At 35.2% G+C, this 24,429-nt stretch overlaps 6 protein-coding genes across 6 annotated transcripts; 3 read left to right on the top strand and 3 right to left on the bottom strand.

Moving 5' to 3' along the window:
- LOC111215701 (E3 SUMO-protein ligase MMS21) lies at positions 1 to 1,832 on the bottom strand. The gene is made up of 7 exons (XM_022719691.2): positions 1,633 to 1,832; positions 1,367 to 1,438; positions 1,185 to 1,295; positions 985 to 1,095; positions 707 to 846; positions 406 to 488; positions 1 to 313 (listed from the first exon to the last, which is right to left on the bottom strand). The coding sequence occupies exons 1-7, from the start codon at positions 1,720 to 1,722 to the stop codon at positions 171 to 173; spliced, it is 750 nt and encodes a 249-aa protein (XP_022575412.2). The 5' UTR covers positions 1,723 to 1,832; the 3' UTR covers positions 1 to 170.
- A 1,542-nt stretch (positions 1,833 to 3,374) lies between these two features.
- On the top strand, positions 3,375 to 7,118 carry LOC111215699. Its single transcript, XM_022719689.2, has 17 exons — positions 3,375 to 3,535; positions 3,617 to 3,680; positions 3,829 to 3,937; positions 4,020 to 4,082; positions 4,186 to 4,289; positions 4,523 to 4,589; positions 4,670 to 4,741; positions 4,824 to 4,985; positions 5,096 to 5,169; positions 5,277 to 5,374; positions 5,466 to 5,573; positions 5,742 to 5,839; positions 5,908 to 6,045; positions 6,158 to 6,205; positions 6,427 to 6,541; positions 6,636 to 6,733; positions 6,832 to 7,118. Exons 1-17 carry the CDS (start codon positions 3,481 to 3,483, stop codon positions 6,916 to 6,918), a joined length of 1,560 nt encoding a protein of 519 aa, XP_022575410.2. The 5' UTR covers positions 3,375 to 3,480; the 3' UTR covers positions 6,919 to 7,118.
- Positions 7,119 to 7,158: 40 nt separating this feature from the next.
- LOC111215700 (30S ribosomal protein S20, chloroplastic-like) lies at positions 7,159 to 8,581 on the top strand. The gene is made up of 3 exons (XM_048779824.1): positions 7,159 to 7,515; positions 7,614 to 7,774; positions 8,163 to 8,581. Exons 1-3 carry the CDS (start codon positions 7,314 to 7,316, stop codon positions 8,415 to 8,417), a joined length of 618 nt encoding a protein of 205 aa, XP_048635781.1. The 5' UTR covers positions 7,159 to 7,313; the 3' UTR covers positions 8,418 to 8,581.
- LOC111215698 (putative pentatricopeptide repeat-containing protein At3g15200) lies at positions 8,071 to 10,157 on the bottom strand. Its single transcript, XM_048779823.1, has one exon. The coding sequence runs from the start codon at positions 10,098 to 10,100 to the stop codon at positions 8,514 to 8,516; it is 1,587 nt and encodes a 528-aa protein (XP_048635780.1). The 5' UTR covers positions 10,101 to 10,157; the 3' UTR covers positions 8,071 to 8,513.
- Positions 10,158 to 12,861: 2,704 nt separating this feature from the next.
- Positions 12,862 to 14,196, bottom strand: LOC125608690. The gene has a single exon (XM_048779137.1). It carries the CDS (start codon positions 14,194 to 14,196, stop codon positions 12,862 to 12,864), a length of 1,335 nt encoding a protein of 444 aa, XP_048635094.1.
- Positions 14,197 to 16,968: 2,772 nt separating this feature from the next.
- On the top strand, positions 16,969 to 18,056 carry LOC106397060 (ethylene-responsive transcription factor 4). The gene has a single exon (XM_013837602.3). It carries the CDS (start codon positions 17,136 to 17,138, stop codon positions 17,763 to 17,765), a length of 630 nt encoding a protein of 209 aa, XP_013693056.2. The 5' UTR covers positions 16,969 to 17,135; the 3' UTR covers positions 17,766 to 18,056.
- Positions 18,057 to 24,429: the final 6,373 nt, after the last annotated feature.

Genomic DNA, 24,429 nt, shown 5'->3' with positions numbered 1-24,429 from the left:
TGAAAGAACTCAAAACTTTAGCCAAAACGAGGAGTTGAATCAAAGAGCATCACTGACTATTTACATCCAAAACAAGACTTTAACATTAAGATTAAATATAGTTAGAAAGTTGCAAACTTGAAGAAAAACATATGGGCTTCAACATTGCTTATGAGATGATTTGATCTCTTCTAATCTTCATCGTCTGCATTTGTGAAGTCTTCAATCACTTCGTCTCTATTAGATTGTTTGTTCATTGTGCGCAGCTCCTCAATTTCAAACTTTAGCATTGGATCACAAACCACTTTGTTACTCTTCAGTTTACCTCGGCAGCCTGAGGATTTGAAGAAGTGTGCCACAGGAATCAAAAACCAGTATGGAGGAGGAACAAGAGATATGTGACGTTTGAGCAAAGAAGTATCTTACCAGCTATAGGACATTTCGCATTGGGATTGGTGGCTATGTAATGCATGATTGAAGCTTTGTCGTACACGTGCTTGCAATCAATACTGCAACCACAAAAGCATCACCAAAAGACTCGGTCACAATTGTCTATCATTCATGTAATTATACAGTACAGAATCTGATTAGTTCTACTGCTGCACGAAATATGAATTAATATGACGTTTTATGATCACAAACAAAATCATTAGAACGAAACAAGACATCCTAGTTAAGAAAGGAAAACAACAACAAAAAAAGCGCAAAAGGCATCATCCACTGGTACCTGCGAACTGGATCTGTTAGTTCAGTGAGAGGCTTCCCGCTCACAGGGCATTTCACGTTTAGGAAAGGGCACTGAGTACTGGTCATGACAATGTCTTCTTCGTCTTCGCCAGGCATTGGTTCACCTGCATGATGAACGTTCTGCAGAAAAATAGTGACAAAAACTTAAAAGGAACTCGGATGAAAGACCTGTTCAACTCAAGCTAAGAACTTAACTGAACAACGTTATTATTCTATAAACAGATCTATGATAATATAGAACATCACCAGATGACATACCCAAACAGCTTCCCGGAACTGGCGCATCAAATGATGATTTTCTGGCACTGAAGGAGTTGTAGCCTTGAGCTTTGTGAACTCATCGTCAAGCAACTTTTTAAAGTCAGTTAACTACAGTCATTAATTAAAGCGAGTCAGTAAGCAGTCAGCCTAAAACTAATAAGCATTTAGATTAACACATGAAGGAGGAGTCTGTTTACCTGTTCTCCAGGCTGGTACCCATTCGCAACAGATTGAATAGCTGAGGAACGATGAGCACAATCACCATACAAATCCAACAGCTCAGCCACAGAGTTTTCAAGGTCTTTAACCTGTGGGAACCCAAAACAGAGATCAAGGAAAGAGTTTTGCCTCAAGCTGACAATATACATTATAGTCACACCTTCTCAGTTTGGTTATCTTTCTCCAGCTGAACAGCAATGTTCTTCATCAAAGTCACAGCTTTACGTATGTCCTTGCAAAAACAAAGTAAACAACAGCGAGGATTCAACTTCGACCAATGAGAGAAAGGATCTCCTTTTCACTTCAAACTAGAAAAACCCATCATCATCCTATGCTTCTATCTCTCAATTTCTCAGAAATCAAAATTTCCAAAACAAGAGCATTGGGCGAAAACAAGAGGAGGTGGTTTGAGCGAAAAGTACTCACAGAGATTGTGGAATCGTTATCGCCTACGAGAACCAACGATGCGTTTCGAAGCCTTCCGGCGACTCCGCCTGAAGAGGACGCCGACGCCATTTTTTTTGGAGGGAGACTGAGAAGAGGGATGGAGTAGAGGCCTGAATAAAATACTTAAGGGAGAAAAAACGAGGTTTGCTGAAGAAACTGCGTGCCGTCTTATGCTATTGAAAGGACATGCTGTCTCTGATAATAAGAGTCGGTAGACCAAACGACGTCGTATAGTTGCAGTTTCTTAGAGGTCTTGAAATATGTACTATGTATACATCTATGTATGTATATATTATATATGTATAAGTATTTATGGGGTCCACAATTTTTGTGGAACCCTATAGACAAAAGTTTTTAAAATAAGATTTTAAAAATCTTTAAGAACTTTTGTTGATGAGGTTCCACAAAAATTATGGACCCCACACATATTTGTATATATAATATATACATACATAGATATATACATAGTACATATATTAAGAGCTCCCATAAGAAGAATCTTTATTGAAGGTGCTCTTATCACCTGTAAAACTATGAAATTGATTGTTTGTGGTTTTTGTTTTAGTTTTTGGTTTTTGTTTTTGTAAAAATCATTTTTCATCCAATCAAGTTTTTGGTTTTTGTTTTTGCTTTTGTAAAAACCATTTGAATTACCAATCAAGATTTTTAATAAATAGATTCCTTAAAATTTAGGGAAACTAGTTTTTGAAAATTTTAACCAATTTATGAAGAAAAACCAACTTTTATGAGTTTTTATGAAGAAAAACGAATTTTAATTTTTTTTTTGTAGAAACTACTAAATTTTAATTCATTAATAATTAATAATTAATATTTTCATAACAATAAAATTACCACAAAATATTTTGTGCATTAGATATCATTTAAACAATAATGTGAAATATTTAAATTTGTGTTTCATATCTGTAAATAAATTTGTATATTTTATAAATAATATATTTAATTTTAAAACTTAGTTATTAGTTTTCATAAATAAAACAATTGAATTATTTTAATAATTATTAGTCACATTAAAAATAAAAACATAATATGTTTTATTAATAAAATATATTGTATAATCCTGAAATATAAAAATTGCCATTCAACTTTAAGAAAATATAAATAATTTATATAAGAAAATTTATAATTAGTTTCAAAATTCTATGTATTTAATTTTTGTATAATTTATAATATTTATATAAGAAAAACTATTGCTTTTGAAGTTTTAAAAATTAAAATAATTTATATAAGAAAAATTTCGAAGTAGTTTCGAAATTTAACATTTTTATTTTTGCATAATTTATATATATTTTATGATTTATATTTACTATAATATATTTTTCATAAAAATATAATAATTAAAATATGTTATTGTATTTAATTTTAAAATAATAATCACAGTATTTTGATAAATTTTAATTGTAAAATCTAAATATTGAAACTGAAAAATGAACGATCATGGTTAAACATATTAGTGAACAAACTAACGGGTTAATAAATTTGCCAAAAAAAAATAATCATGCTTTGAAAGTGCGGATCAAAATCTAGTTTCTAATTGTGAAATCTGAATATGGTATATTGGTTCTTAGTGTCCTAATATTATTGTTTCAACTAGTTTAGTATATTAGTTACGAAGCCTAGAGTTTGTGAAAAACAAGTTAAACCAATTAAATTCACTTTCTTGTTGAATTGGGCTTTTAAGAGGCTTGGCCTTATTAAAATGGTTTGTTGCGGATTGCCACGCGGCGTTTGACTGAAGTCGTCACTGATCAAGAGGTCCTTTTTGTCTCTCTCATTCTCCTCGCAAGTTTCGGTGCAAAAGAAATCGCCATGGAAGACGTGAACCAGTTGTTCGATGCTGCCTTCGAGTTCGCACACTACCCCGGTAACTATATGATCCACGCATCATCTCTATCTAACGTATTGCGCGATTGTTCTCTAATCCCAATCACCGTTTCGATTTCAGGTCCTCAAGGCGACTCCTCGGTTAAGGAGTTCCTCGATCGCTTCCCTCTCCCCGTTATCTTCAAGTGATTTTCTCTTCCTTCACTTCTAATAGCTTTTGGTTTGATTGTTTCTGAACCGGTTGAATCTGATCTTGTGGTTTAGTTAGTTTCTTTAATCTTTATTTATGATCGTGATGAACATGTATTGTATCTCAATACTCTCTACGTGCAGTGCTTTGCAAAGGGAAACGGATATCCCAGGATTTGAAACCACGCTGGTAACTTGCTTGGAAAGAGTTTTCAAGACTAAGTATGGAGCCTCACTCATTCCTCACTACATGGTAAAACACTCACATGTTTCTATTTATACGGAGCCAGTTGCTATATTCAGAGACTAATTTACTTTTCTGGTGTTTTGTTAAGCCTGTTCTGCAAGCTGGTCTCAAGTCAGATTCTGCAGTGGTGAAATCTCTGGCTTGCAAGACTGTAAGTGTCTGAAACTGTCTGTTTATGCTCTCCTAGTTTGTACTTTTTTTTGTGTTTGCTAATGTCTATGGAGTTTCGTTTTTTTTCTTTTCTTTTCTTGAAGGTTACCTGTCTCTTGGAGAATCGAGATGCAAACGATGTTTCCCCTGTTCAGCTAATTGTCAGCAATGGCATATACCCTCTTCTGCTTGAGTATATCATAAAAAGGTAAGATTTATAGCTCTAGATTTTTGTCTTAAGATTACTCTAGTCAAGCTACCTAAGGACCAACTTTAAAGAACATGTTCAAAGTAGTTTTGGAGCATAACGATTACTATCTAGAGGCTTTGGATTGGTCTTGAGGGCTGAGGGATTAGAATATGGCTTTAATATGTATATCCAAATATAGTTGCTCTGCCTCAAAACTCACCGTTGATTTTTTTTTTGGTTTGTTTCGGTAGCGATGATGAAGTGGCACATGCTGCAAGCGAGACTATTAAGAGTCTAGCACGCTTTCCAGATGCAACGGTTTGTGTTTAAACGTTTTCATTTTGGCTAAGTGGCTATTACACCATCTATTCCTTCAACTCAACCCTCTATTTTCACAGTCGGTAATTTTTCCTACTGATACCAACGATGCTACACACCTTGGTAACCTTGCTGCAAGGAGTTCGTCGCTGGTAATGCACCGCTTTATTATTTATTTTTACCGCGGAGCCCCATTTCTTGCCGTCTTCTTACAGTGTTCCAACTCTTTTTCAGGCACGTGTCCGGGTTTTGTCTTTGATAGTGAAGCTCTTTTCGATTTCTCCACATGTGGCGTCAGCAGTTAAGAACTCAGGGCTTCTTGATTTACTGGAGGCAGAAATGAAGGGTACAAAGGACACTCTTGTGATCTTAAATGTTCTGGAACTCTACTATGAGGTTGGCCTCTTGTTTCCAAGACTATTATTGAGTCTCTTTCCTTTGTTCCCCACGTTTCAATGGAAAAGGATTTAATTATGTTTAATGTTTGTGCATGTTTAACGCTGAAGTTAATGGAAGTGGAGCACAGTTCGGAGTTCGTGCCACAGACTTCACTTATTCAGATGTTTTGTTCTATCATCAGGTATAAGCACACTGTTAAATCTTACCCATTTTAAAGAAAAAAAAATTGGATGCCAATTAAGCTCGTTTCAGCTCACCCTTTTTCTCGGGGTCTTAAAATTTATATAGTGGTACATCAGTGGATCTCTTTCTGAAGTTGAGAGCAATGATGATAAGTGGCAGACTCCTCTCGAGGGACAATATCTACAATACAGTCGATGAAGCTTGTAAGATTTTATTTGGTTTCTTTTTGTATGCATTCATGACGAGGACTTTTTAGCTTTCTAAGATCAACTTTCACCTTTGTCCCGAATCCAGGTGTGAAGGCGCTAGTTTCAGCTATTGATGCGAGCCTGGAGTCACCGGAGATGAATGATACAAATGCACATGAAGCTGCGCTTGATGCACTTGGTCAGATTGGATCAAGTAAGTTTCTCAGTTTTCTTTGAAAATGCGTTTGCTCCAGCCTTCTACTAAAAGAGTTTACCTGCATTTAGAGTTGTGAATTATAAGAGCGACCGAGAAGGTCTTTTGTTTCCCTTGCAGTAATAATCTCGTTGTGACTTATGTGTTTATTTTTACAACAATTTTTAGCAACGAAAGGAGCGAATCTAGTCCTTTCGACTACACCTCCAGCTGCAAGACACGTTGTTGCTTCTGCCTTTGATCGCAATGCACTTGGAAAACAGTTGGTTAGTGTGTTTTTCTTCTCATGAGACACTAATGAAATCTTACGACTGTGTGTAAATGGCTTGTGCAGGCTGCACTTCACGCACTGGCATACATTGCGGGTGAAACTCGGCCAAAGAGCAGCAGAATAGTCGATGAAAAATCTGAAGAAAACCTTAGATGTTTAATATACGATGTTGCAGCACAGAGCACAAAACTAACCCCATCAGTGAGTTTATTTTCTCTTTTGCCTCTTCTTCTTCAGCTGTGCGCAGACTACATATGTTTATGTTTTGAGCCATACCATGAACTAATTTTAGGCTCGTCACACAAAATCGCAGGGTTTGTTCCTTTCAGTTCTTCAACAAAGCTCAGAGATGCGTCTTGCGGTAAAACCATTAACCTCATCATGAATCTTTCCCCCTTTGTTTCCCTGGTTTGAAATTTTATATTGCGCACACACTACATTTCATTTAAAATTAAAACTTCTTTTTCCTTCTACGCCAAACTCAGGCACACTAATTTCCACTAATATAAGACCGTCACAAGTGGCCCAAAGAAACTCTATGCGTTTTGTTAATACTATGTTGTTTACAATATAAATCCTCAGGGCTATAGAACTTTAACAGCGTTGGTGGCTCGTCCATGGGGGCTGATGGAGATCTTGTCGAAAGAAGAGATAATAAACATAGTGACGGACGCAACCACTGAAACTGCAAAGATAGGTAAACTAAGTGAAACTCCATCTCGCATATTGGAGTGGCTTCTTCCTCAACCTATATGATCTGACTCAATACACATTTTACATTCTTGACATAGCAATGGAAGCGAGGTATAACTGCTGCAAAGCAATTCATGAAGCGTTCTTGTGTAGTAACTTTGTTGATGACCCTCGTCGTCTAAAAACTGGTGAAAAGGTTTGAATCTTTTTCCCCAATATAAAGATGGAAGTTTGTAGAATCTCTCTATGAGTGTTGTTTTTGACATGATTGATATCTTTTTTTGGTTGTGGCAGTTGCAAGAAGCTGTTCGAAGTGGACCGTACATGTCGAAGAAGTACAGAGACGCACGACCAGAAGTAATGATGGCTGAAGGGTTCTAATGACATAACTAAAACCGAAAGTTTTTTTAAACTTGGACCAGATCTGCCTCTTCTCCGTTGGTTGTTCGATAAGCAACTTTAGCTCGTCTTTTCTGTATGTTGTTTTGACTTTTTAGCGTTTGAACTTGAATAACAATAACAGTACTTTTTCGTTTCAACTCTGGCGTTAATAAGTAATAACAACAGCAAGCATTATAACACACTGAATGTCATGGGCCTTAGCCCGTCGGATAATAAACATAAGATTAGTCCATCTACAAGGGGTATTGAGGTAAATTACAGTTAAAGACATTATCTCTGTCTGGATAACACAGGTCCGACGAATAGAGCGCCTGGGACAAGAACCATTACTCTTTACTAGTTACGGTGTAGGAGGAGAGCAGAGAAAAGTGTCCATGGCGACAATAGTCCAGTGTCTTTCGTCATGTGCGGCCCTCAATTCCAAATTCAAAGTCCTTTCTCTTAAGGGAGCTTCTTCTTCTTCGTCATCATCTCCAACTTCTTCCTCCTTGTCCACTCGTCGTGGTGCGTCGGCTACTGTGTGCTCCTCCCTTAGCTTCTCTCAGAGCGTTTCTCAATGTGTCGCCTTCTCCTCCGGTAAATCCCGCCTCAGAATTGTGCATTAATTTTCCTGACCATTTCGCATTTGGTTCGTCCTCTTTATGTTTTCATTAACATTTCGGGGTTCTCTGCAGGGAATTTATGGGTACAGAAGAATCCATTGAGGCAGTTGATAGTGTGTGAGGCTGCTCCGACGAAGAAAGCTGATTCAGCTGCAAAGAGAGCTCGCCAAGCCGAGAAGAGGCGTGTTTACAACAAGTCTAAGAAATCTGAAGCCCGTACTCGGATGAAGAAGGTAATCTCATAGCTCCTTTGCACTCTCTTTGAATAAAGAGTTGTTGATAAGCTTGTCTTGATGTTCCTCTCCAGTTTTAGTGACTAGTTAGGTGATTAGGGAATGTTTCTCTTTGTGACTTGTTGTAGTAACCTCTGGACATCATGGAACACTAGAATCCCAGTCAGTCACTGACCAGTTTGTTTCATATTGAGATATGGTTAGTGTGAGGTGGGCTTTTAGGTGTATTAGTCATCACTGTGAGCTCAAGCGAAAGCTGTTGAGGCGATTAGATGATTTTGTTACAACTTGGGGGATGTTTAAAAGTCTTGAATAGGAATTTGGTTTTCAATACATATAGTCAGTCATATAATGAGACTAAATTCCAGCTGCGACATATACTGAACAGGTCTTGGAAGCACTCGATGGGCTCAAGAAGAAACCAGATGCGCAACCTGACGAGATTGTCACCGTGGAGAAACTCATCGGAGAGGCTTATTCTGCAATAGACAAGGCAGTGAAGGTTAGAGCGCTACACAAGAATACTGGTGCGCGTAGGAAGTCTCGCTTGGCTAGGAGGAAAAAAGCCGTTGAGATCCACCACGGTTGGTACGTACCCGACACAGCAGCAGCAACAACAGAAGCTGTGACCATGGCTGCGTAAGAACATGGACAGAGATAATGGAAATTCGTTTTTCTTATAAGAGGGATCATATGGAACAAGATGTGAAAATGGCTTTTAAAATCGAATCTGCTTTCTTCATGTATAATTCATTTCGACTTCTGTTTCTTCTTCCGTACTGTTGAGTCTAAGCTTTTTGTCATCTTCTTCTTTTGGCTTGGCTTTGGTCTGGTTTAGTAAGATCTCAGTTCTTGGCTCTGGCACCATTCCTCTTGACATCATTTCTCGATAACAACTCAACGCTTCTCCTATTTTTCCCTTACTGTGCAGACCATGAACCCTAATAGTATACGTTCTCTGATCTGGTCCTAACCCACTTCTCTCCATCTCATTCCATATCTCCCTTGCCTTCTCCTCATCTCCCCATTGCACATATAACCTAAACACCAAATTGTACAAGTCGCTTGTCATTTCACACATGTTCTTCCTCATCCTCTCCAAAACCGCCTCAACATCTTCAGGCTTCTGCGAATACTTAAGCAAGTAACCGAAAGTCACATCGTTAGGCGAACAACTCCCACCTTTATCTTCCATCTCTTCCACTAGCTCCCAAACCTTCTCTGTTCTCCTTATCCTACAGAGATGCTTCAAAAGCGAGTTATAAGTCGCAACGTTCTGATAACAACCTTTCTCACCCATCTCCTTGACCACTCCAAGAGCCTCAGGGATCCTCTTCTTGAAACACAACGCATCAATAACGTTATTACAGATTTTAACATCCGGGTTTCTTCCGGTCTTCCACATTGCTCTGTACAGCTCCATAGCCTTTCCTACTTTCCCCTTCTTAGTCAAAGCATTGATCATCGTCCCGTAGCTGACAACATCAGGCCTGCATTTAGAAGCAATGATGTCTTTCCAAAACCTCTTGGCCTCATGAGCGTTCCCCAAAACACACCACCCGTTCAGAATAATGTTCATCGCTTTTATATCACACCCAACAAACTCTCTTCCACGAGAGCAGAACAAAGTCTCCGCAAACTCGACATGCTTATACCTACACAGCCACTTCAACAGCCCATGAAACGCAACCGAATCATCCTCTATCCCAAACTCTCTCCTCCTCTCGAACACCTTTACAGCTTCATCAACCTTATGAGCAGCAGCGTAACGGTTCAGCAAAACTTCATACGTCTTTGGATCTCTCTTAGACATTTCGTCGAACACTTGGTGGAACTCCTCAAACCGCCGCATTTTCCCAAGAACGTCGAGAATCTCGTTGTACACCGATGAGCTAAACATGTTAACAGATCGTTTACGGATCAATCGAGAAAGTGTGTAAGCTGGTTTCCAATCAGACCGGTTCCGGTTCACCACTTCTAGAATCATCCCTTCGGTTAACACTATCCCGCACTTTTCGAGAATCCGCTCGATTTCTTCAGGCGAGCTTCCACGGTGGTTCTTTAGGACATTGTGAACGTCGACAGCAGATTGTTTGTCGTGTCCAAGGGAGTTTCTGTCGGGAGGTGTGAGAGAGTGAAGAAAGTGTGAAGATTGATTAACACCCAGGAACCGAAACTCAGTGAGGGTGATGTTGTGCTTATGGTTCAGTTTCTCCGGAGGAGAGAGACGGCGAAGAAAGGCGGAGGATGTGGAAGAAGATATCCGGCGCCGGCAGAGAGCATTCCGTAGCTGAAATAAGATTTCGAATTTATATTTCCCTCTCATTTTCACAAAGTTCCCAAGTTTTGGAAGCAATACGTAACTTATATACTCCCCCGTTTAAAAAAAAAATAGTTTACTTTTTAAAAATATTTTGTTCTATGCAAAATGATGTTTTATACTTTCAACATACTTTTTTATGTTATATAACTCTTTTATATTTGATTTATTATTTGTCAGTTATGTTTAGGGCCGACCAATTGGAGTCCCAACAGGTTTCGGTCCGGGATCATTCGGTGAATTCAGCTTCATTTAGATATTTTATTGGTTTAGATTGAATTTGGTTCAGGTTTAGTTACATGTCCATAAACCCAAAATAGTTTTAGAATTTCGTTATCGGGGTTTTTTAGAGCCTGATTGGTTCAAACGCAGCAGTTACAGTTACGATTGCGGGAGTTTGTGGATGCGGGCAGTTGTGGTTTCTAGCGGTTTTAGAGATTTGTACGACTGGTACTGCGGTTAAAAATTGATGCGTTTGCGGGTGACTTATGACTGGTTAACTACCAAATACGGTAACAATCAAATAATAAATTAACAATATTTACATTTAATATAATTATAAAAATATCAAAAATCAGAAAATTATAATAAATATAAAATTTCTATTTAGAAAGTTATAATTTTAATTTTTGAAAATTTATTGAAATTGTTTTTATTATAAAATTTTACAATATTAATTAAAATATAATATATATATATTTTAATATTTTCATAATTTCAATTTTAAATTTTTTATTTTTGTACATATATTTTTTTTAAAAAAAATTTACCCTTCCGCAACCGCAAACGCTAGCTGGAACCAGTTTTTGAATTTATAAGATTCGGAGCGGTTTGAAACGGTGTAGAGCGATTTGAGTGATTGTTGCAAACCGCCGACAACCGCTACCAACCGCAAAAGCTGCGTTTGCGGGTACTAGCGGGAAAACCAGTCGCCCCTTTAGTGGGTCTCTTAAACTAATTTTCATTAAAAAAAAATCAAAAATACAATATAAACTGAAAACACGGTTCTTAATCAGGTTAAACAAAAGACGGTTTTTACTGGACACGTGTAGGCTCCTTCGCTTCTCTTCTCTCTCTCAACCTCTCTATGTGTGCGATGTGCGACGAGATTCTCTCTCTGTGGCTTCATGATGCAAATGAATAGATTGTGCTCACTCGATGGAATCCTCCCCACCCAAAAATCTATCGATTCTGGTACTCAAAGTTAATATATTTTCAATATTTTTAATAAATCTGTTTATGTAACTTCCCTCGGCCATATTGTTATCGTTTAAAATAATTTTGAAAGACTTATCTATCAATCATATGTGCTTTTCTTTGAATTATATATGACAACATCATACATATCAATGATATCATGACAAACCAAAGTCACGTACAAAGGAAAATCATACACATAAGCAAACTAAAATTAATAATTAGCAATTTTTATCAACTAATAAACACTATTTAAACTTTTTTAAACAACATTGTTTAAACTTTATAAGCAAATTTATTCATAAATACCAAAAATATATATATGTGAACTAAGTATTTGTGTTAAATTACTATTTAAATTACTATTCACGTAATAAATAATTATTTTAGTACTCAATTATATTTTAGTGTATTTTTGATACATATCAGAGACTAAAATTGAGTTTGATACAAATTATAGAATTTTGAATTTTTTGACTGTTTCGAACATCCATTTGGATCCGGGTTCGGTTTAGATAAAATTTATAATCTGAAATACCATAAACAAAATCCATTCAATAATTTATTTCAGTTTGGTTCGATTTATATTCATTTTTATCAGATCAGATTAATGTCAGATTTTTGGATTTAGTTTATTTGCCTATAACTAGTTATGTTAGTAATTTATTTGTGCAAATTTATATTTTTAGATGCCGATAAAACATTTTTTTTACATTTATAAGTTAATAATTTGTTTAATTTTTTAAAACACATTAAATTAAATCAGACGTGGATTACCTTAAAATATTAGTAATAAATAGTTTAGATCCATTAGGGATGTAGATCCAGCAGATTATGTGGTCCGAGAAAACCCAATCCATTATCCATGGTCTGCAGACATATGTAGCTGTCGCTAAATAAAAAACAAAGAATACCATAATTAATTAATTGAGTGAGTAACCTTTAATCTTAGTCACACGCTCTCTGCCATAAATGTTATTGCGATCTTTTAGAAAACAAAGAGAAACAAAATATACGGCGGGCCCACCGCCGTTAGAATCTCGGTTTGCCGACGCACACCGTTCTCTCTCTCTATGTCTCCTTTCTGGATCGTTCTCCACGCGTTCATATTAGCCACGTGGCAATATCCACCTTTAAAAACAAATCAGCTTTTATTAATTATTTTATTTATTTGGTGCTCTGGTGGGCCTTATCGGTTTCTTACAAACATTTTCTAGCAGAGGGGCGGCTATACATTTTAATGAAAAATAAAGGAAAAAGCAGTCAAACTCAACTTTGAATTGGAGCTGACATCGACGTGTTTTGCGGTGAGATTCACGCACATATGGCAACGCCGATTACGAGCCGCGCGTCTTTGAGCTGTTGCCATGGGTTCAATTTCAAAACTAACGTACGTTTTTTTTTTTTTTTTCCCAGAAAATTCATATGATTCATTCAACGTTCAAACCAACATTTACAATCCCAGATATCTACAAGAGAACAGCTACTGGGAACTTCTACTAACACCTGAAAAAAACAACAAGATCTTCTCAAAACAAGACATCTTACACACCACCATCCCAAAAAAAGATCAGAGACCACATCTTTCACTAGCAAAAAAACCAGAAAGCCAGATTGGATGACTCCTGGCCACATAAGATTGCATCCTATTCTGGTTGGTAACGCTTTGAGCTATGAAAGTTGCCCCTCCATTTTGGTCTTTAGTAATCACCTGCCACCGTACATCTTCAATACCTCTAGCTTCCGATTCAATTTCTCCCACTTGGAATAAGAAAGAAGGCCAAGCTTGAGGACGGTTAACTGCTCCAAATAAATCTTCCATTTCTCCTGCAAACACAACTTTATCGAATCTCATACTTCGCATACTCTCAACTGTCCATAATACTACTTGTAACTTCGCCTGATCTTTGGAAGTGATAGCAGAGAAGGCCCTTCTACCATGGCAGACCACAACACCTCGACCATTCCTTAAAACCCAGGCAGCACCCATTAAGCTTCTAACTTTACACCAGTCAAATGCAAAATTGCACATCAGCCACTCCCCAGGGGGAGAAACCCATTTCTTCTTATTTTTGACTCTTATCTCAATCCCTGCCTGTTGAAAATCTTTATCCACCACTTGGGCCAAACTCCATTCCTCTTCATCCTGTTTCGCTTTGTTAAAAACTTCCAGTGGACTAAATCTTGTACCTTCAAACAGCAAAGCATTTCTTGTCTTCCAAATAGTCCACATGATCCAAGGCCATAGACTTCGCAGATCAGTGAAGCCCCATCTCAGTTTCTTCAATTCTAATAAATAATTAAAGTTGACATAGATTGAAGACTGATGAAACCCATTTTCAGGGTTCGGAATCCCAGAAAGTGCCCATATTTGCCTTGCATACGTGCAATCAAACATCAGATGATTGATGGATTCCTCCACGAAACCACAAATCTGACATAGATCGTCCACTTTTAATCCTCTAGCCTTAATCAATTCTGCAACAGGTAAAGCCTCACTTAGCATCTTCCATAAGAAAACCTTAAGTTTTGGAGATGTATGCAACGCCCAAACTTTCTCCTTGATAGGATTAATTGAAGGCAAACAGATCACATCTCTCAGCCTATTACTTGTTTTCAACGAAGAGGCTAACCAGTAAGCAGATTTAACCGAGATTAGGCCACTTTTGTTGTATTTCCAGACGAAGAAATCTTCTCGAGAAACCACCGGTTGATTCCGATTGATTATCTCCACGTCTCCTGGAACAAAGTTATCATTCAGAGCACCATAATTCCACCTTCTCGAAGCATGATCAATGAGAGCGTCGGCTGACAGATTAACATTAAAATAGTAGTTCTTCCTCCATGGTGCTCTAAGCCCTTCTATGGGATCATCAATCCATTTGTAACTAACGTACGTTCTCATAGATAAATGTTTTTAAAACAATTTCACGAAAAAAATATTATTTAATAATAATAAATTATAAATTTCTAAAAATATTTAATTATATTGAATTACTATTGATTTAATATATATATATACTAATTACAAAAATAATACAATTTGTTCAGATTTTTTATTATTATTTTAGAACACTGTCACTAATTTATTTCCTATTTTTTTGTTATACTTTTTGTGTAGTACATTTTTGGGTAAATCGGAGCTTGTGTTATATATGATAGCCTTTCATGATGAAATAGTGTAGTTTTTAAAATTATTTATAAGGAACAGTAGAATTAACAAGAGTATTCTACATTTATGCACGGTAGTTGGTAGAGATCTCTTATTTTCGTTTAGATCTATTTCCATGATAAGTAAATCCCCATATTTTGACTCAATTATTTAGTTTTGCATATTACATATCACCAATGTTAATATATTTCGTGTTATGATATATTTAACCACAAAAATTAAATTTTGATATATGGAAATAGATTTGCAATTCCTTTGATTAACAAATAAAAAAGATCTGAGCAGAACATGGGAATTTATTGTGTGGGGGCATGCAGCAAACTCCAGGCATCTCCATTAATTGCGTAGTATATTGCATCACCTCTGTATCTTTTTATTACATCAGATATGTTTATATTTGAATGTACAAACAAATAGACAGAATAAAAGGATACTCCTAGTTAACAAAAATGAACGAGTTTTTGTCAAAAAAAAAAAAAAAAATGAACGAGTTTTAATCTTCAAATTTAAAACATAAAAATAAACAAAGGATTTTGGGTGATTAGTTTCTACCATGCCATAAATATTTAAACAATGATAAAATTTCAAATATGTTTCATAGTGAAATCAGTTTCTATTTAACATTGTAAGTTGACAAAAAAAAATTAATGTTACTTAAATGATTTAAATTCAAAACTTTATAGTCCAACTACATCAATCTCTATATTATTATTTGAAAAATCAGTGTCGTGGTCACGTTTTGTTTTATGATGCTTAATTACAACATTATCCTTAATAATTTAAATATATCTAACTGCCATTTTTGAAAAAAATATTTTTATTTTTCTTTTCCATTTTTTATTTAAATTTTCTTTTCTTTATAATTTTTTCAAGTACCTGTATAATAAAGAAAACTTATAAAAATTTAAAACGAAAGTATATTATATATATAATATGATTCATAAAAAGGAAAGTTCACAAAATATTTTTTTTTTTAAATTTAGAAAATAATATTACCTTTTAAAAATAACATCAAACAACATAATATATATATACATATATATTAAATTTTAAAATTATTTTATTAAATAAATATATTTTCCAAACTATAACAAAAATAAATTAAATAAAACAAACTAAGATATTTTTTGGTTTGTAGAGTTATAGGAGTCTATTTATACCGACGACAAAAAAAACAATATTTTTTGGATATTTTTTTTAATTAAAGTTTCCCTTCTTATATTTATGTGATTTTATAAAATAAAATTTTACAAAAAATTTGATATTAAAGTAAAAAAATAATCTTCCTTTTTAAAATTTATAGATTATGTTTTTATGCAACTTCATACAAATCATCACTTTTTTAATTTACTAATTTTATTTTTTTGCAAATAACCATAGACCAAATTCATTTTAAAAAGAAATAAAAAAATATGCTTAACCACCTAAGATAAATAACCAAACTAATACAATGAATACAATCAATTCAATTTGTGTAAATTACATTAAAAATAGTCGTACTTTAATTGGAATAAATATATGTAACACAATATATCCATAAAACGAGTAACTGGATCAACCAAAATTCTTGTATCCAAAATAAATAAAAAATAACTAAAATTATTATTTGCATTATAAATATAAATTATAGAAAACCTCAACATCTTAATAAATAAATATAAAATTTTCAAATAATATCATAGAGATGTTAACCAACTCTTACAATTAAGTTATTTTATATAATTTATATATATTCATGAACTTTCAAAAGACTATAGTTGTTATATTCATTCGTGTAACTATGAATTGATCGATACTTTCGTTTAATTTTACTATTTGCTTCACAAAACAACATATGTTAAACTATGCATAGTCTTACTATTAATATATATATAGAAATCAAAGAAAAATCAAATCAAATATAGATATAAAAATTAATAAAATGTTTAATTTGTAGAACAAAAATATTAAGGTTGAATCAGAAAAGTAAATTTTATTCGATATATCCAAGTAATAACCAAACAGACAAAATATTATATATCTAAAATCATAGGATTAATAAAAATAACATAATATTATTTAAAATAGATCATGTATATTTATTACAACATAAATTTTTAAAAATGATAAATTACTATAATGTATTTATTATGTAAATATTTATATCCGTACATGATCATGGAAAAATCAACTAGTGTTAAATATTTGTCAATTAAGTTTAAAAAAAATCATTAATTAAATTAAAAAGATATAGTGATAATATGATATCTCAAAATTTTATATTTTCAATTAAAGCATTTTAAGAATATGTCTATATTTTGATCGAATGCATTTAAATAATTAATGCTCTGAAATATACGCACATAATAATGAAAACGCTTGGTTGTAAAATTAAAAACACAAATGAAGGGTTGATGGTAAAAAAAAACAATAGTCCTCGAAGGAGGAAACAGACACACATACACACGTGGCATAGGATAAGTGGAGGTTAAAAAGAAAACCATGAAAACCGCTGGTGTCTGAAAGAGAAGCCGCTAAAGCCATTACAGGCTTTGACTGTTCACAACAAAGCGCCCCAAAAGGAGCGTCGCTTTTACTCTCTCTTCATCTATATATATAAACAACACACCTTCCTTCTCCTTCCACCTTCAATTATCACACCGTCCCCTCTCTCCCTCTCCGATTATTACGTTATGGCCAAGATGGGTTTGAAACCCGACCCGGTTACTCCTAACCCGACCCACAATAATGCCAAGGAGATTCGTTACAGAGGCGTGAGGAAGCGTCCTTGGGGCCGTTACGCCGCCGAGATCCGAGATCCGGGTAAGAAAACCCGCGTCTGGCTTGGCACCTTCGATACCGCAGAGGAGGCGGCGCGTGCTTACGATAAGGCGGCGCGTGATTTCCGTGGCGCTAAGGCGAAGACGAATTTTCTTGAGCTGAATGAGAAGGTGCTCTCCGGTGGAGGCGGTTTCGCGCGGAGCCCTAGCCAGAGCAGCACCCTTGACTACGCTTCTCCTCCGGCGGTGACTGATGGGATTGTTCCACCTCAACTTGAGCTGAGTCTTGGCGGCGGCGGTGGCGCGTGTTACCAGATCCCAATGGCGCGTCCTCTCTACTTTTTGGACCTTATGGGGGTCGGAAACGGAGGTCGTGGTCAGCTTCCGGTGTCGCCGGTGATGCATGTCTCTATGAAGATGGCTTGTGGTGCCCAGAGCGACTCTGATTCTTCATCGGTCGTTGATTTCGAAAGTGGGATGGAGAAGAGATCTCAGCCGTTAGATTTAGATCTAAACTTGCTTCCTCCGGTGGAACAGGCCTGAGGTGTTGCCGGTTTCGCGCATGCGTTTTTTGCTTTGCAGCTGAGAGAATAATTTCACGTAGTTTTTTTCTCCATCACTCTAAAATAATTATTATCGGTTTTTAGAAATTATTATATAAATCGAGGGAGAAAAAGTATAATTTTTAGATGACATGTATCGTTATGTACATAACCGGAGATCTGAACTTTTGTTGTGTGCTTTTTTGCGACTTGGTTTTCACCATGTTGTTTCTATGCATCTTTTCCTTATGTAATTTGTTTTTCCAAATTTCCAACTATTAATTTGGTAATCTTCGTAATGTTCGTCTAACTTCCATGATGTAATTATCACTACTTGGAAGTTGGAACTACTAGGTACTATCTAATCAATCAGCCGGCATCTTTTATTGGCCTTTTCTTTGTTTTGTTAAATCAAATTGTGGTTGAAGTATAGGAAAACACAATTAAAAGTATGATTATTATTAAAAAGAAAGTTGTTTTTTACAATGGTGGAAACTTTAAGCAGGCAGCCGGCGTATTTGGGCCCAATTTCTGTATATTTGAAAACTCTTCTCACTTACGTCAATAAGTAGGGTCCATGTATGGGCATCGTACTCCCTTTTCCGAACTTCCAAATTTGAGTTTTAAAGATGAACATTTTTTTTTAACATTAGATTATGTTATTACAACTATAAAAAATATTACTAACGATTTTACAGCCGATAATTATATATGTCATATGAGATTCACGTCTGACTGCATCACCTGAATCACTCTATGGAATCATTCACGTCTGACTGTATCACCTGAGTCACTCTATGGAATCCACACTTGCTGGTATTCCTTGCGCCAAATCTCTTGTAAGTATTTTCTTCTTTAATTAGCATAATTTCATCTTTTCTAAGAATTAAAATCTAGATCTCTTGGTGTAAAAGCATTAATGAACGCTTAATTAAATCACTGGATCAGTGAGCTTCCACACAAAAAAATGAACATTAACACTCTTATTATTAGGTTCTGACAGCGCCTGTCCTAGCTTTGATTTTTAATCTGATATGATAAGATTTTGCCTGAAGTTTACTGCCAGAAAATTATAAGACTAGAGTAATTATATTTTCTCATTCAGAAAAAGATATCGACTATGATTGATATTTTGTTTTACCTGAGAACCCTACATATCTAGTTAAAAACTCTCCTGTGAAATTAATCGTTGATATCTCAATATTTTATAAAAATAGTAAACCATTATTTTAAAATAATATTTTATAAAAATAGTAAACCATTATTTTAAAATATAAGATTGAGTGGTTCCGAGTTGAATTGGACAAACATAAGATAACACTATTCATAAAACTAACTGTGAAATCTATAATCTTTATTTTTGAATATTCTTTTCCTAGAGGGTTGAGGGTTAATATGATTGAAAAAAAGTTGTGAGCTAAAGACAGGTTGATATTTAATCTTCTGAGAGTAAATGACTAATGATGATGCGATGGATCGAAAAAAATAAAATAAAGAGAAATTCCCTTAAATAGTTTTTTTAGTTTATTTTCACAAAAATAAAACTTAATGAAAAAATGATCAAAATAAGTTTTATTAAAAGGTAAATATGTATTTATACGTAAGGCGTAACTACTTTAGACTTAGGGTTTAGAGTTGAAGGATGAGATTTTGGGGATAGGGTTTCAAATTTTAAAAAATAAATATTAAAATTTTCAAAACAAAAAAGTACTTACTCCGTTTCAATATAGATGATGTTTTAGAAGGATTATTTTGTTTCAATTTACATGAAGTTTTGAGATTTTAATGTTAACTTTAACTTTATTGGAAACTGTTCAACTAATTAGATTTTACCGTCTTTTTATAATTGGTTAATTGATTTTAAAATTATATTTTTAAAATATTTTTCTAAAAAAAAAAAATTCTTAATTTTTATGCATTAAAGCAAAACATAAAATATTATAAAACGGAAGAAGTATTGTTTTGGTTATTTTATTTTTTGAGTGTTATTTTTGTGACGAAAGTTTAAAAATATTTATTGGAGAGAATTGCTCGAAAATAAATGGGTTGGTGTAAAATGAATTGCAATGTGGTCAAGAAAAGAGTAGAACGGCGACGTATACAAAGTTGAGAGAGATACCGGCTTCATAATGAGAAGCAGAAACGAGAGCTTTGATTGGATTCTTGTCTCCAACTACGCAATCAAAAAGGACAAAAATTATCCATCCCTTCGTGATTTGCGTGTAGATCCAACGGTTAGTTTATATCTGTAGTCCACGTGGATGCATCTCGTTATTTCATAATATTAGATAATAAAAGAGGGGAGGCGGCACCGACGACCAAGCAACGAGAGTAATCCTTTTCAAAAGAAAGCGAATCAGCGACGGTCACAAATCCTTTTTCTTTTTAGTTTTTTTTTATAGGAGTACAAAACATTATTTAAAAGCCATTCTCCTCTCAGAAGTATTTAATAAGGAGCAAAAATAAAATACTTACAGCTTAATTTCCGAACTAAAGCCTTACTTTTGATAAATAGAACTATTTTTTTTATAATCTTGATGTGATCTAAAGGATTTCGGGTCTAAGAACTAATCACAAAAAAACCCATAGAAATTTAGATTTTCTTGTCATTTAAAGCGTCTATGGGTGGCAAAAAAAAATCAAACTCATGACGGAAGCACCCTTTTACCAATAGGCCAAAACCACTTGGTTATCAAAAATTATTTCGTTTTTCTACATCAAAAATTTGAAAAAATTAATTTACAACAGTAATAATAATATTTTTTTGTCTAATTAGGAAAATGAAGATGAGTTAAAATGCATGCAAGGTTGTAGTATTAAGCTATGAAAATTATTTATATCAGAATTAATAAAGTATATGTCAGACTATATCTAATACATTTTGTTATTTTTTTTATTTTATAAAAACAGTAATAAAAGTGGACTTTACTTTTTGTATTTTTCTCAAATATTTTTCTCTTATATATAGAATAAAATATAAAATACTAAATATATTTAATTAAAAAATAAGCTAAAATAAAATTAGCTCTACATATCATAATAAAATATAGAGTGATGAATTGAAGATGGTTTTGTAGAAACTATTAGGATCACATTATAATTAAAAACTCGTAAAAATCTCCTATGTATTAAAAAAAAGCATTGGTTTTAATGCGTTCACATTATCTTGACCACGTGGCAGTTTCGTAGTAATTTGAAAATTATGACGCTGACGTATCGGCTTGATCGATCTTTAAAAAATGGCGATAAAAACTTCTCTATTTTAATTCAATTAATCACATGCACGTTTTGTGATTTAGCTCATGCCGATAATTATTAAGGATAAAGCAGAGAAACTTTTCGTCAAGAACCTTGAGCAGAGAAAATTGAGAATCTAAGAAGGTCTAGGAAAGGGCAAAGCAGATAATTTTTTTTTGTCTCGAAGGTGAAAAGCGGAGCAGAGAAACTTGAGCATCTCATCCACCAGATCACCTTGACGGAATATGTAGGTCCATGCCGTGCTTAAATATGATACAAGGCATCCACATATAGCGTCAAGAAGTTGGTCATCCATTTGAGAGAAGAACGGGACATGTACTTAGGAAAACATTGTGATTTTATGAAATGAAAAACAATCAAATCTTGTGAGGAGATAGTTGATGTATGTACCCGTCGGACAAGAGCGAGACAGAAATGGCGTTGGATCTCTCGGCGTAAATCTGTATGTACAGACTGGAGGATTAATTCTTTATCGACGCCTCTGGATGCAAGCCATTTGTATTGAACGAATCTACGGACAAGTTCTTGAAGCTCTAGAGGTAGTTGACGATGTCTTAGCCATTCTTTAGTGTCTCGTCGCTTAACTCTCTATTCCTCAACTCTCACAGACATCCATTGTAATGATGTCTTTCCACCAACTTAAAAAATGTCTTTCGCTAGAAAAAAAAACTGTAGTCATGAAAATTAAGTTTTGAAGCTTGCTTGCATGTTACCGATCAGGAGTGTGAAGAGAATCAACCCAAAAATACAAATTGTAATACAGAGCATGGGTTCGCCAAGATATACACTAGTGATTATATTTTGGTCATAAAAACTCTAAAACAAAACCGTCAGACAATCTTAATTTATACATCATAAGTGTGTTGGATCAAAGGTTGTTATACATAAGATTTCTTAAACCCCACCAAAGACAATATAAGTACTCGACACGAAATCCGTGGTAGCAACTTGAGGGGTAAAGGCTTCAGCAAACATGCCAAATTTGATATTGGTAGTGCTGCTTGTAGCATCGCAATGAGAAAGGACATGAGTAACATTATGCCAATACTGACGCTCAGGTTGCTGTAGACTCTTGCAGTCCAAGAAGCTATCATTGTAAAAGCGGGTTATACGCTAACGAAAATGATTTTTTATGACACTCTCACATTGTCAACCTGTCTCTACAATGCTGCCTAAAGTTGTAGCGTAGACACTCTTACTTCTATCAATAACATTATCTATAATACTTATCGAGAAAACTACAATCAGTCATTTAAAAAAATCTTACACGCACATAAAAGATGAGTATTTTTTTATCTACAACCTAAGAAGAAAACAATGTTTGTAATGAGATAACTACTATATCTTCAGATAACGACTACTTAGACTAAGGATAATGATGTAACTAGTCCTAAGCTTTATCACTTTAGGATTCTATATGTTGTATAAATACAGGCTATTGCCTAACAAGATCGATAACAAATTCTATTCCTTTTACATTCTCAAGTTATTTCATGGTATCAGAGCAAAAGATCAGAAAACCCTAATTTTTTTTCCAAAAACGGCGTTTCTTAACACTCAAGGAACATGGCCGATACTAATTCTTCTACTTCCTCTACGATAATTCCTGCAAAACCTGCAGATATCACTACGTCCTCACCATACTACCTTCATCCATCAGATAATCCAGGAGCTCTCATCACTTCTGTTCTGTTAAAAGGTGATAACTATACAGAATGGGCTACGGAGCTATCAAATTCAATACAAGCAAAGAAGAAGCTCGGGTTTATTGATGGTACAATACCAAAACCCTCTAGCGACCCTGAGCTTTCTCAATGGCTTACTACAAATTCGATGCTCGTGGGTTGGATCCGCACGTCCATGGATCCAAAGATACGATCCACGGTATCCTTTGTTCCTGAAGCACATAAACTTTGGGATAATCTAAAGCGCCGTTTCTCCGTTACAAATGGGGTCCGAACACATCAACTTCGGGATGCAATTAATAACTGCAAGCAGAACGGTCAGTCTGTTATCGACTACTATGGACGCCTAACTAAGCTATGGGAGGAACTCGACAACCTCAAAACAACTCGATCGTGTTTATGTGATGCTGCATCTGATATTGAGAAAGAACGTGAAGAAATTCGTGTTCATCAATTTTTTTTTGGCCTTGACGAATCTCGCTTCCGCACCATTCGATCACAGATCATTGATGAAGATCCCTTACCTGACATCAACAATGTATACTCACGTGTGATTCGAGAAGAACAACATAACAATACGTCTCATTCATCGGAACTCAAAACAGAGGCTATAGGATTCTCGGTCCACTCAACTTCAACTACCAATGACTCTCAACAAACTCAACAATCTGCTGCTATAACAAGATTTCGTGATCCAAACCGAACGTGCACTCATTGTTCTCGCAAAGGACATGACAACTCTGAGTGTTTTCTACTTCATGGCTATCCAGACTGGTGGTTAGAACAACAAAAGACAAACACAGGAGGATCCAGTCAACGCGGTGGCCGTGGTGGTCGCTCATCGTACTCATCAAACAGAGGACGGGGTCGCTCAAACTCCACCAGAGTTGTCTCTAACAATACGACTACTACACCATCCCAGTCATCTCTCAACAACGATCAAATAGCTCAACTTCTTCAGCTTCTTCAAACATCTCGGTCAACCAATATATCTACTGAGAGATTGTCGGGTAAAACTAAGTTAAATGATGTCATTATTGATACGGGCGCTTCTCACCATATGACAGGGGACTTGGCTTTTCTGAGCGATATCACTGATATTATACCATCTTCAGTAAAGTTTCCAGATGGTCGTATGTCCAGTGCTACTAAAAAGGGCACTCTTGTGCTTAGTCGGGATTATTTCTTACGAGATGTGCTATATGTTCCCGACTTTAACTGCACTCTTATATCAGTCTCTCGCTTACTGAGACAAACAGGCTGCATAGCCATTTTTACTGATACTCTATGTGTCTTGCAGGACCGTTATACGAAGACCCTGATTGGAACGGGTGAAGAACGTGAGGGAGTTTATTATTTTACGGGAGTCAAAGCTGCGAGTGTTCATCGGACTGAGTATAAGAATGCTTCTACTTCGGAACTGTGGCACAGGAGGCTTGGGCACCCATCTTTTCGTGTTTTGTCTTCTTTACCTATTCTAGATAACATGTGTTTTGATTCTGAACAAGCAAAGTCCTGTGAGATTTGTTTTCGGGCTAAGCAAACTCGTTCTAGTTTTCCTGAAAGTTTTAATAAAGCTACGTCACCATTTGTTTTAATACATTGCGATGTTTGGGGACCATACCGAACCCCTTCTTCCTGCGGAGCCAAATACTTTCTTACTATTGTTGACGACTACTCCCGTTCTGTCTGGACATATCTGATGTTGGAAAAGTCAGAAGT

This window comes from Brassica napus, chromosome A5, assembly GCF_020379485.1.
Source record: "Brassica napus cultivar Da-Ae chromosome A5, Da-Ae, whole genome shotgun sequence".
Classification (NCBI taxonomy): Eukaryota; Viridiplantae; Streptophyta; class Magnoliopsida; order Brassicales; family Brassicaceae; genus Brassica; species Brassica napus.
Note: the sequence above shows the minus strand (reverse complement) of the source record. Positions and strands in the feature narration are given on the sequence as shown.

What these genes read in the sequence shown, in the direction of transcription:
- LOC111215699 (XM_022719689.2), top strand. Translation starts at nt 3,481, where the DNA reads ATGGAAGACGTGAACCAGTTGTTCGATGCTGCCTTCGAGTTCGCACAC. An exon ending in CAATACAGTCGATGAAGCTT is followed by an intron (nt 5,375 to 5,465) that starts GTAAGATTTTAT and finishes TCCCGAATCCAG; the next exon opens with GTGTGAAGGCGCTAGTTTCA. An exon ending in GTCTAAAAACTGGTGAAAAG is followed by an intron (nt 6,734 to 6,831) that starts GTTTGAATCTTT and finishes TGGTTGTGGCAG; the next exon opens with TTGCAAGAAGCTGTTCGAAG.
- LOC111215700 (XM_048779824.1), top strand. Translation starts at nt 7,314, where the DNA reads ATGGCGACAATAGTCCAGTGTCTTTCGTCATGTGCGGCCCTCAATTCC. An exon ending in ATGTGTCGCCTTCTCCTCCG is followed by an intron (nt 7,516 to 7,613) that starts GTAAATCCCGCC and finishes GGTTCTCTGCAG; the next exon opens with GGAATTTATGGGTACAGAAG. An exon ending in CCCGTACTCGGATGAAGAAG is followed by an intron (nt 7,775 to 8,162) that starts GTAATCTCATAG and finishes TATACTGAACAG; the next exon opens with GTCTTGGAAGCACTCGATGG.
- LOC111215701 (XM_022719691.2), bottom strand. Translation starts at nt 1,722, where the DNA reads ATGGCGTCGGCGTCCTCTTCAGGCGGAGTCGCCGGAAGGCTTCGAAAC. An exon ending in ATAACGATTCCACAATCTCT is followed by an intron (nt 1,439 to 1,632) that starts GTGAGTACTTTT and finishes TGTTTTTGCAAG; the next exon opens with GACATACGTAAAGCTGTGAC. An exon ending in CTAACAGATCCAGTTCGCAG is followed by an intron (nt 489 to 706) that starts GTACCAGTGGAT and finishes TTGTGGTTGCAG; the next exon opens with TATTGATTGCAAGCACGTGT.
- LOC111215698 (XM_048779823.1), bottom strand. Translation starts at nt 10,100, where the DNA reads ATGAGAGGGAAATATAAATTCGAAATCTTATTTCAGCTACGGAATGCT.
- LOC106397060 (XM_013837602.3), top strand. Translation starts at nt 17,136, where the DNA reads ATGGCCAAGATGGGTTTGAAACCCGACCCGGTTACTCCTAACCCGACC.
- LOC125608690 (XM_048779137.1), bottom strand. Translation starts at nt 14,196, where the DNA reads ATGAGAACGTACGTTAGTTACAAATGGATTGATGATCCCATAGAAGGG.